Genomic DNA, 12,620 nt, shown 5'->3' on the forward strand with positions numbered 1-12,620 from the left:
CGGGTTACACCGCATTACACGGTGTCCGTCTCGCCTCAGTGCCCTCAGGAGATCGGTCTGCTAACCCTGCCGGAGTTACAGGGCACAGCGGTCTCCCGCGAGCGCCACTCTCAGTTACCGCCCGGCAACGTAGCGGTGCTAAGAGGCTCGCCACCTCCGCGGAGGTCTCTAGAGCAGCAGGTTCGGTTGTTCCCTGCCGGTTTGCCGTTACAGGGCACCGACCTGGTTGCAGCCCCAAGGATGCAAAGCAGGAAGTTTTGAGCAAAATAGGAAAGCAAACAAAATGGTAACCAAACATTTCTGCAGACTTTTGGCTCCTCTTAAAAATGTGGATTATGATAGAAACTGAGAGCATTACACGTGCAAATAGGAAAATATGAGAGGCTGTTTGAGAAAATGTGCTGGCTCCAGTGATGGAGGATTTCCTTGAAATACTAGTGGTTCTGATGTTCTCCGTTACGGACACTGCAGAAATGAGTCTTCTTTTCCTCTTTTCGTGAATAATTTCACTCCGGAATGATTAAAGAAGTCAAAACAAATAGTTAAACCTTAGTTTTAATATAAAAAATGTTCTATTGTTAAAATGCAGAGACAACTATAAGCAATCAGTTCGATGCCTAACTCATGCAATCATTTTCACTCCCAACGGTAATTCTCAGGTCAGCACATCTACGAGAAAGACCTGTCTCTTAAATAATAATCCACAGTGACTTGAAGTCATTCAGAAAGAGTATCCTTCCATCCTGTCTTTTCCAATTGATCCAGCAGTGTGGGAGAGGGCTGGCCTGCTTCAACAGGAAGAGTCTGAGTAAACTGAAAGAGAGACTTCAAGCAGACATGAAGTCTATGGGAACATTTACTTCAACATCACATATTAGAACAAAAAATCTATAAATCTGGTGCCAGACTGCACGCCTTTATTGGCAAAACTAAGTGAGGCAGGGAGGATCACTGGAATATTTCAATGATGCGTAATAACCACAAGCTCCTTTATATTTAATAATGAGAACAGAATCCTGTGATCATGGTTTCATGCAGGCTTTTGCTTGAGGTTACATTAATTCATTCTATGAACACAATAAAAAGGCACATTCAAAACGAATAAGCAATAAAAAGTCATTCTCCAGAAGAATTTCTGCTATTTTCACAAATAACTAGGCTACCCAACAAAAACGTCTCAGGTTACGTATGTAACCCTAGTTCCCCGAGGGAACGAGACGCTGCGTCGCGGTGCCATACTTCTGGCGTCCCTGCCAGCGCTTGCTTCATTCCTAGAAGCTGACGCTGGTCTCACCGCACGTGCTTTTATAGCTTCCTGATCATTACGTCACCCGCCGTGATGTCTCGCCCATCTATTGGTCTGATTACACACGAGGTTCAGAGCCCGTCACGCTGAAGGGCGTTTCCCTAGCGTTTCCGACGCAGCGTCTCGTTCCCTCGAGGAACTAGGGTTACATACGTAACCTGAGACGTTTTTGTTGGGTAGCCTAGTTATTTGTGAAAATAGCAGAAATTCTTCTGGAGAATGACTTTTTATTGCTTATTCGTTTTGAATGTGCCTTTTTATTGTGTTCATAGAATGAATTAATGTAACCTCAAGCAAAAGCCTGCATGAAACCATGATCACAGGATTCTGTTCTCATTATTAAATATAAAGGAGCTTGTGGTTATTACGCATCATTGAAATATTCCAGTGATCCTCCCTGCCTCACTTAGTTTTGCCAATAAAGGCGTGCAGTCTGGCACCAGATTTATAGATTTTTTGTTCTAATATGTGATGTTGAAGTAAATGTTCCCATAGACTTCATGTCTGCTTGAAGTCTCTCTTTCAGTTTACTCAGACTCTTCCTGTTGAAGCAGGCCAGCCCTCTCCCACACTGCTGGATCAATTGGAAAAGACAGGATGGAAGGATACTCTTTCTGAATGACTTCAAGTCACTGTGGATTATTATTTAAGAGACAGGTCTTTCTCGTAGATGTGCTGACCTGAGAATTACCGTTGGGAGTGAAAATGATTGCATGAGTTAGGCATCGAACTGATTGCTTATAGTTGTCTCTGCATTTTAACAATAGAACATTTTTTATATTAAAACTAAGGTTTAACTATTTGTTTTGACTTCTTTAATCATTCCGGAGTGAAATTATTCACGAAAAGAGGAAAAGAAGACTCATTTCTGCAGTGTCCGTAACGGAGAACATCAGAACCACTAGTATTTCAAGGAAATCCTCCATCACTGGAGCCAGCACATTTTCTCAAACAGCCTCTCATATTTTCCTATTTGCACGTGTAATGCTCTCAGTTTCTATCATAATCCACATTTTTAAGAGGAGCCAAAAGTCTGCAGAAATGTTTGGTTACCATTTTGTTTGCTTTCCTATTTTGCTCAAAACTTCCTGCTTTGCATCCTTGGGGCTGCAAGATTGGCGGTTATCAAACCTGATGTTTCTGGTTGTAGGAGACCCTAAAGTTCAGTACACACTCAAAGTCCTAAATAGATAAATGAATGGATAGATAGACAGACAGCGAGACAAACAGACAGCCAGACAGAGATAGAAAGATAGACAGATTAACAGACAGACAGATAGATAGATAGATAGATAGATAGATAGATAGATAGATAGATAGATAGATAGATAGATAGATAGATAGATAGATAGACAAAGGTAAAAAAGAAATACACTTAAGTTGTACTAATATCGATACACTTATATTTTTTATTATACTACTGTATACTAAGTGCATAACGTGTTATTTTGGAACAACTTTAAGTATGTTAATTGTTCTTTAAGATATGCTTAAGATGAACTTTAAGCTAATTGTAGTACATTTTAATATATTTAGTTGTGTTAAAATGGAACAACTTCAAGTATCTTTAGTGTAATTCGTACTTCTTTACATTATTTAAAATACACTTTTATACTACTTGAAGTAGAGTTAGAATATATTTTAAGCTTACACTTTTCACTTAAATATTCTTCAAGAACATTTTCAATAGCATAATAGCTCAGTAGAAATGCATTAACAGTACACTATTAGTTTGTTATAAAGCTATTTTTCAGCATTCTAAAATGGTATATTAAAAAGTAAAAAAAATTAAAATGACACACACACTTTCACATCTAGAAAGCTTTAATGTATTATATCTTGTGTACATTACAATAAATTCCTTGAGAACATTTAAAGGGGTCATATGATGTTGCTAAAAGAACATTATTTTGTGTATTTGGTGTAATGAAATGTGTTTATGCGGTTTAAGGTTCAAAAACACATTATTTTCCACATACTGTATATTCTTTTGAAACGCGTCGATTTTTATAAAGCTCATCGGTCTGAAAAGCGAGGTGTGCTCTGATTGGCCAGCTATCCAGTGCGTTGTGATTGGCCCAATTTCTCAAGCGTTCGACGGAAATTTTACACCCCTTACCATGTTGTGATGCCGTGTCCCAGCCGGAGCGACGAGACAAAAACATTAAAACCCATTATAAACCCATTATAAAAAATACAATTTGTTGCATCCAGTGGGGACATAATTACGGATTATAATGACTTATACTGTCTTTTTACGCATTGTGTTGCATCACGCCGCGTAAACATAAAACCATGTCTGCATTTGTGATCGGCGAAATGACAAACAACAAGCGCTACTCTACATTGCTCAAAACTTGCGTTTGAATCATCAGTGGTAAATCCTTTAAATATGAAAACGTACTTACAGTCGGTGAGTCAGAACAGCCGGCATTGTAGTCTACTCTCTCAGGATCAGGAAACAGTCCTCCATAAAATCCGCTGCACACATCTGAACATTTGGGTTGAACTGTTCTGGAACAGTGTTGTAAATACAACTTAACCACTGATTTCTAGTCATGTCCTCTTTTGGAAGACCAAACAAAGTAGTTTTGCTTTCACAACGAAACACACAGCATCACACACAGCGGGCTAGAGTAAGGAACGGCCGGCAGGCTTGAGAACGGCGCGGCCGGCGGGCTTGCGGCAACCACATGTGACGACCCGGGCTGGACTCTGCTTCATGCACGGTGAAGGCCGATCCGGCGATCCACAGCGCGAAGTTGATGTATTTCCTCAGCGACCAGCACGGATCAGCTCCAGGCATGACGAAGCGGATATCATCCTCTTTTGGAAGGCCAAACAAAGTAGTTTTGCTTTCACAACGAAACACACAGCATCACACACAGCGGGCTAGAGTAAGGAACGGCCGGCAGGCTTGAGAACGGCGCGGCCGGCGGGCTTGCGGCAACCACATGTGACGACCCGGGCTGGACTCTGCTTCATGCACGGTGAATGCCGATCCGGCGATCCACAGCGCGAAGTTGATGTATTTCCTCAGCGACCAGCACGGATCAGCTCCAGGCATGACGAAGCGGATATCATCCTCTTTTGGAAGGCCAAACAAAGTAGTTTCGCTTTCACAACCAAACACACAGCGTCTTCACGACAATACTACAGCGAGAATAAACGTTACGCCTTCTTTCTTTGCGTGAACATTTGGGCGGCGTTATGCAAATCTTCCCACATAGTGAGGTAGATATGTGGGGGCGTGTTAGAACGAGCCGTTTTAGGTAGGCATGGCTGACTCTTAACTTTTATAAAGAATATCTCTTTGGATTTGAGACTTTAGTCTTTGCAACTTTACAAATCTTCTTTATGCACCAAGAGCTTGTAACACTCCAAAGAGAAAGGAAAAATTGAAATCGCATCATATGACCCCTTAAAAAAGCACAGCAGCATATACAAACTATTTACCAAAATAAATATAATAAATTATAATAAATTCAAATAAAGGTCAGAGAGATGCAATAACAGAACAATTTCAATCAATTTGTAGAACATTTCTGTTATACCTGTATTACTGGAAAGTACATTATGAATATTCCATCATTGAATAAAAATTAATCACAATGCAATTTTCTGCACACACAGATAAAGAAGTTTCTGAAAAACAATAAAGCACAGGAGTGAATAAAGTGCTTTTTTTTTTACTCAAGTTAGATCTGCAAATGGCTGAACCAAACAAAGAAACATTTTAAAGGTGGGGTAAGCGATTTCTGGTAGCCAATGTTGACATTTGAAATCACCAAAACAAACACGCCCCTATTTTGATAGCTCCGCCCCATACATAAGTACGCAACCCAGGCAACGATTAGCTCTGTGAAACAAAGCAAAACCATTTTTATCCTCTTGTTTGTCGTCACCATACAATACTCTGTGTTACATTGAACATAAGGTTAAAGAGGCCCAACATCCCTACAAGAGAAGTGCTGAATCCAAAGTTAGCATGACACTCAGAGCCCCAATAGTCACTTTATTAGGAAATATGTCAGCCAGAATTAAACCTTTAAGATTCACTGATACTGCATGAGATTAAAACACACTTACCACTCTCTTCTTTGCTCGTCTGATCTGAATCTGATTTCATTTTGCCTTCTATTTCAAAAGCAGCTGATCTGAAAACAACAAATTTAAAAACAAAAAAAAACAAAACAAAACAATGACATTACAATGTACCTGGGTAATATAATCAAAACCTTCTCAGCCTTCACAGTTAGATGTCTTCTCTCTTAAAAGCCTTTTTACAGTTTAATCTTTGTACCCACAATCAAACAGGCAATGAAGTTGTCAAAATTGAACAAATACACCGATCAATGAATGCTACTCTTGGCTGGACAGCTCAAGACAAAGTAATTGTATGGTCATAATAATGTGGGGGTTTTTTTACTTTTCAAAGAAAATGTACTTCTTAATTACTTCTACAATTAGGCCAAATTGTTGAGAAAGGAAAGAAAAAAAAACAGCAACTTAATTTTAACTATTTCCCCGTCAACGTTTTTGAAAAAAGTTGCCAGCCACCACCAGCAATTCTGATGATTTTAACTAAAATTTCATGGCCCCCAGAATGTTTTGTTTTATGAATATCTGACCATGCAATACATCAAAATAAAGTACAGAGCCTCTACTTTTAAACAAAAAAATCTAATTTATTCTAGCTTCAAGCTATTTTTTATCAACACTTGAATGTAGGTAAGTTTTATGAAAATAAAAAAAGCAACATTTTGAGCAAAAAGCAGAGAAAATCGCGTTTTTATCAAATACTACATCTGGATCATATTCAGTAGGATGATCAAAGCAAAGATGCAGTAGATTGCTTCCATCTACACCCCCAAAGCTTTCACAGTCCTTTGCCACTTCCTGGATCAACATTCCACGACATTTCCTGGATCGACATTTCACTCTGTAACATTAGGCAGTTTTCATTTATATGCTGTTTATTGTTGATGATCACATTGTTTTTCATATGCATATGCATACATACAAGATCGTTCGTTTCTGCATCTTCCTCGCATGTGTTTTTGATCGGCACATTCTACATAGACTCATTCAGGAGATGTGTAATAGCGCCCTCGTACGTATAACAGCGAGATTGCGGAAACCCGTGTTTGGCAGGGAAAGAGTTAACTAAAAAAGCATGTTGATGATGTACATGTTTGAGTGGTTTCTTCCAATTCCTCTGAAGAGACGTGTCACGCGATCGCTCTATATGACTTAACAGTTTTAATTTAGACTTTTAGATAGATAGATAGATAGATAGATAGATAGATAGATAGATAGATAGACAGTGGTTTTTAATCACTTGAATAACTTTTATTTTGTAAAACTAGCATGTACATATCTTATTGTGTTGTTTCATCTTAGTTATTCCAAGAGAGTTCATTGTCAGATAATTTCTCAACTTTATGTTCCCACATCTCAGTGTTTTCCAGGGCAGTCTGTCCTGTTGGCAATTTAAGCACTGGCCAAAGGCACAGACATCATGGTCTCATCAAAATAATATGAATCGACTGAGGAGCCATTAAAATATTAGACACAGATGGATGTCAACACTTACCACAATAATGGTGACAAGTTCAAATAAGCTGAGAAAAATGACCACTAAATAAAAAACTGTGATGACAATAAATATAATACAATAGAACAGTATAGTAACCGGCATAGCTGTGCATGTTAGGAATTTAAGTAGGCATAAAGTATTACAATTTGTAGTGTTTATTATCTTTGTGATCTAACTAATGGGGGGGGGGGAATCCTTTTTATTGTCTAATCATGATTCTAGTTTTTTCTCATTTATATAGGCTATAATTTATTGTGCCTATAGTGCAATACAATATACCATGATATATTGCAGAGCAAAGGTTTGGAGATTCATTTGATTCATTTAATTCACAAACATTATTTTATATTTTCTCGAGATGGGGAGGTTGGTGGATGTATCTATCTTCCATCCAAAGTGTTGAATGCAGTTTCTGACTTAAGGTGCTGACTTACAACCACACTGATTTCTACATTTTTCTGGTTGATAGAAAAAAAACATGCTGTTTATCATAGACTCAATTGAAAATAACCACAGAGAGAGATGGGCAATGGGAAAATAGCAAATTTAGAACTTGAACAGACACACACAAACGGGAATACGTTACAGCTCAGCTTCTTGCACTGGCACACGTGAAAGAGAGATTTTCACAGAGTAAATGTCCTGTAATAACACATAGAAGGAAACATGCATTATTGTTTCTTGCAACAAGCGAGTGCTGTTGTTTAAAGGCCCTTTCTTTTAAGTCGTTTAAGTTGGTGATTCCCAACCAAGGGATACTTGGTTGTTGAAGAAGTGATACATGATCCCTTTTGATGCCAATGTGACTGAAAAGGTGGGACTGATTGATGGGACTGTGGGAGACAAAAAAAAGGTTGGGAAGCACTGCTTTATGGGTGTATTAGGTTGTCTCACCTGCAGATTAAACTGTTTTGGGGCAATTTGATGAAAAATGTCGTTTTCTCCAGACATCAGAATGATGTCAAATATGCAAAGTCTGTGTTTCTACACCAGAAAGGTTTTTAATTTAATTTTATTTATTTGTATTATTATTTTTTATTTTTTTATTTTTTTTACCACAAATATAGCAAATTTTAATTTAACTGTATAGTGTTCTTAAAGGGGAAGATGTCATATGTACTCATGTAACACCACCCTTTTTGATGCTGCTTCTTCATCTTTTTCTTATTTATTAAAATAATAATTACTTTTCTTTAGACTTTCTATTATTTTTATTATTATTATTTCTATTAATTAATATACATTTGTATTTATTTTTTGTTATATATATAGCGATTATATTATAATCTGTCTCTTTTTACACTCTTTTTTTCAGAGTTCTTCCTTAGTAAACATAAACAGCACTGCTAAAGGTAAGAGAATCACCTCATGATATAAAACATATCAAATACAGTCATGCACATGTTTTCAAATCTTATAGCAACTACTACTCAATAAACATAAGTAGGTTGAATTAGTTCTTTCTTATCTTTTTTCTCTGTTTTACATTTTTCTTTGTTATGAGGATCAGACACACATGAGAATTGGATATTTCACAGCAGGAACTGGGGGGAAAAAGACAGTACATTATATTAAACCTACAAAGTCCTTTTACTTGACATGTGTTATTTATTAAGCAGAGCCCTTTTGGATACTTTTTAAACAAATTAGCTGTCAGATAAATATTTATAGTCTCTTTATTTCAAATGTATGTGAGAAGCTTACACCAACTCACCAATAACACTAATAACGAGAGTAATTTGGCAGTAAAAAGTCAAAATTGGTAATAAAGAACCATTCTCTGCAAGATCCCACAGGACATTCTCTCTTTTAAGAAATCCTGATAAATGAAAAAAAGGATATGCACACACGCACTGCAGAGATTTTTCTTGTTGACCTTTTCCAGAGATTTTGTAACTCAAACTATCAATGTAAATAAAATCTGTACTATGTGTACATTTCTGCATATGTAATTTGTCATATAGAGTATATACATTTGTCTTGAGAGGTATTTTGAGATGAAACTGTAGTTGGCTGAACCAGAGCATGAGTTCTAACTCAATCTGATATAATCACATTTTTCACATGGCACAGCTGATGGTTTCTTTCACATCAGCAGCCAATGAGCTTGCTGTTCAACATTCAGATACGCGGCTAGTGCTTGCTGTAGCAGTTGCACCACGCTGCAGAAACCCTCCACCTTCCCCAGCTCCACCTGTATAGCTCTGCTACGGACTAACTTCATGTAGGTTATATATGGGGGTTATTTCATATATGTTATATGTGCAGCAGCAGTATTTCCTACATGCTCACAGCAGTATGTCCGTGGATGTAGCAGATCTGTTCCACCAAGACCAAACTCATTAACATTGCCATGCATATTACCATGCTAAACACTCCAAGAGTTGTCATGACAGTTTGCTCAGTGATTGCTTCCATATGCTCAGTAATTTCTTCTTGTATCTTCATGCACACTTGTAAAGATCTTGTATTTCTGTGCTGTGTTGCAGTAATGCTGTTTCAAGAGGTTTGGGGGAAAAGCTTCTGCCGCACTATAGAGAACTTAGTGGAAGTGGTTCAGGAGTACCCTGGGGAGGTGGAGCATATTTTCAGCCCCGCCTGCGTGCCATTGGTCCGCTGCGCTGGTTGCTGTGGAGATGAGAATCTGGAGTGTCACCCTACGCTCACTTCTAACACCACCATGCAAGTAAGGATTTTTCCTTTGACAAGGCCAACGATATTTACTGTTTCAAAAGTAGGTACCTATAATTATGAATACTAGCTCATACTTTCATACATTGGACCTATTCTTTTTCTGAAGTGATATCTATATAAGAGAATTAGTTTTGTCTGTGTCAGGCACATGGTTGGGATTGATATTAATATTAAGACTTTTTCAGTTGTTAAAGATCAGGCCAGCAGAGCAGGGCCAGGAATATGTGGAGATGACCTTTGTGGAGCACAAAGCCTGTGAATGTAGGTAAGGAAAAGATAAATTTGGTTTATGTAACCACATTTTCCATTGTGATACAGCTTTGTATTGTTGTCATAGATACAAATATTAAACACAAATGTTGAGAATTTGTTTTGTGTGCTGAATTTATCAAGTATGAAATATGTTTGTAATAATTCCTCCGCTTTTCTCTGTCACTCCATGATTTCTCTAACACTGTGATGCCAAGACTAAGAAAACCTACAACAAAACAAGACAGGTAACAAGTTATCACACTTATGCAGTTTTGGTATACAGACAAATTTGAATTTCAATGATTCTTCGTTTTGCTGTAGATTGAAACCCAGAAACAGAGGGAGAAAAAGGAAGGAGAAAAAGAGAGCGAAAGATTGTGACAAGTAAGTTAAATGTTGATGGTTTTACATTAGCATGTTACTAAGCTAACAATGCAATAATATGCATAGATAATCACAAAATACATAGTGCACTCTGAAATTAAGTAACGTAACATTTTTAATTGGATCAAACTCATTTTTAGCTAAATATATTTCTCATCAGCATCACCCCTTTGACTGATTGATTTTTTCAGTGAAAATGAAATTCTACTTGACCTGACCCTTGGAAATGACTTTCATTGGTGAAAACCAGTGGTTCTCACCCTTTTTGAAGGCCACCATCATCCACAATAATATTTGAGAGCTCCATGACTAGTTATTTGTGATTTAATTGAGGATTAAATATTTTCCACTCACAATTTCCACTTAATAAAATATTTTACAGTTCGCTTTGGTACTATTTTCACAAGCAGCTGTTACATTTTCAAAACTCTTACAACTAATATGACAGCAGATCATCAAAAGTGCACTTTTTTCAAACATTTCAGCATATTTTTCTATTGTCTTAGTACAATACACACGATCAGAAAGTATCCTTTTCACTACACAAAATAAATGTTTAATCTATGTAAATGTTTCATTCGCAGTAACTGCCTTTCATAAAGCTCTTACTATCAAACTTTTAATTTGCATGTTTACTCATTTAGTTTAATACATTTGTCTATTATTTAGTCTAACTCTTCTTAATGGTTAATCAGTGAATCATTTGGTGCATCTATAGACATCTATAGATATAGATTCAATAGACATAGTTTCTAAAGAACTTGTTTGCAATTCAGGGGTAACCAAATGTAATGAATTATTTTTACACTATAAGTGATTTATCTTATCTAGACGATAACCACTAGACTAAGTGTGTGTGTGTGTGTACCTACTTTCTGTAACCATATTTTGGGGACAAATTTGTACCCAAAAGTGAGCTAAACCGGACAAAATATCCAAAAACCTCCCTTTGGAGACATCCTCATTTGTAAAACTGGTATGAAAATAAAGTAAACAAAGTTTTTTTTTAATTGTAAAAATGCAGAAAGTTTTCTGTAAGGGGTAAGTTTAGGTGTAGGGTCGGTGTAGGGCAATAGAATATACAGTTTGTACAGTATAAAAACCATTACGCCTATGGAATGTCCCCATTTAGATAGCTAAGTAAACGTGTGTGTGTGTGTGTGTGTGTGTGTGTGTGTGTGTGTGTGTGTGTGTGTGTGTGTGGTTCAGATAAACCCTATATTATGGGGACAAAATGTCGCCACAAAGATGGCAATATCTGAAATCCTTGTCCTTGTGGGCCCTATGAGAAAAAACATAATTTTTGTTAGGGTAGGTTTAGGAGTAGGGCTATTGTAGGGGAATTGAATATACAGTTTGTACAGTATAAAACCTATTACTCCTATGGAATGTCACCATAATGATAGGAATACCTGTGTGTGTGTGTGTGTGTGTGTGTGTGTGTGTGTGTGTACCTACTTAACCATATTTGGGGGACAAATTGGTACCCAGAAATGAGCAAAACCTGACAAAATTGCTGAAAACCTTCCTTTGAGGATGTCCTCATTTGTAAAACTGTGTGTTTGGCAATTTGTGAACACAGCAGGATACAAGGGAGAGGAACTGATTAGAGATTGATCAGAGATGTATCAGAGGAAGGGAGACAGATGGCATCAAATACAGCATTTTACATTACATTATGCCACGTGATAGTGTGTATAGAGGCATTACCATGGTAGAGTCTGCACATTACTATAACTCACTCTTCATCTGAAAAGTTCAGCTACAGTATAGATTCAGTCATATGGCACAGTGAGGACATTTACTGCATTAACAGTAAACTCTGTTCTAGCACAAAACCTTATGGCCATGGCATACTTTCATCACATCTTTTGATAACAACCCGGATAAATACTTTTACAAACATTATGGATTTTATGTGAGCAATGCAAGTTATGTAATTTGACAGTTATTGCCTGTATTACTGTAATTATTTCAACAACAAAGGTCATTGAAACATGTATCTTGCATTGTTTTCTCTTGAATGAACTGATTGCTAAATGTACAAAACTGAAAGAAGATCATACTGTCGTGTTTTGGAGATCAAATCAAATCAATATGTACAATAATCTTATGTTTTGAAACAATGATTATATTGAATGAAAACATGTTGATTGTAATGAAAGCATGATATCAGTTTTTAAAAGAATGACTAGCGATATTACAAGTTTGGATTTTGTTTTAATTTAATAGCTTTAGCTTATTTTAATGTTTGTTTTGTCTTTATTTTAAATTATATCAAGTCATCTTGAGGCCCTGCCCCCCGATTAAGAACCACTAATGTAGTCAAGTTGATTCAGTCATAATATTAACTGTTGCACTTAAAACCAGTTATTGCAGATATTA

At 36.9% G+C, this 12,620-nt stretch overlaps 1 protein-coding gene across 1 annotated transcript in view; it reads left to right on the forward strand.

Moving 5' to 3' along the window:
* Positions 1–12,620, forward strand: part of LOC107559882 (placenta growth factor-like) — a 40,020-nt gene that overhangs the window by 26,188 nt on the left and 1,212 nt on the right. Inside the window, exons 2-6 of the mRNA XM_016243901.1 lie at positions 8,221–8,257; positions 9,395–9,591; positions 9,785–9,864; positions 10,067–10,096; positions 10,173–10,235. Coding sequence (XP_016099387.1) covers positions 8,221–8,257; positions 9,395–9,591; positions 9,785–9,864; positions 10,067–10,096; positions 10,173–10,235 — 407 coding nt within the window. The remainder of the gene's footprint in view (positions 1–8,220; positions 8,258–9,394; positions 9,592–9,784; positions 9,865–10,066; positions 10,097–10,172; positions 10,236–12,620) is intronic.

This window comes from Sinocyclocheilus grahami, unplaced genomic scaffold, assembly GCF_001515645.1.
Source record: "Sinocyclocheilus grahami isolate Dianchi unplaced genomic scaffold, SAMN03320097.WGS_v1.1 scaffold704.1, whole genome shotgun sequence".
Lineage (NCBI taxonomy): Eukaryota > Metazoa > Chordata > Actinopteri > Cypriniformes > Cyprinidae > Sinocyclocheilus > Sinocyclocheilus grahami.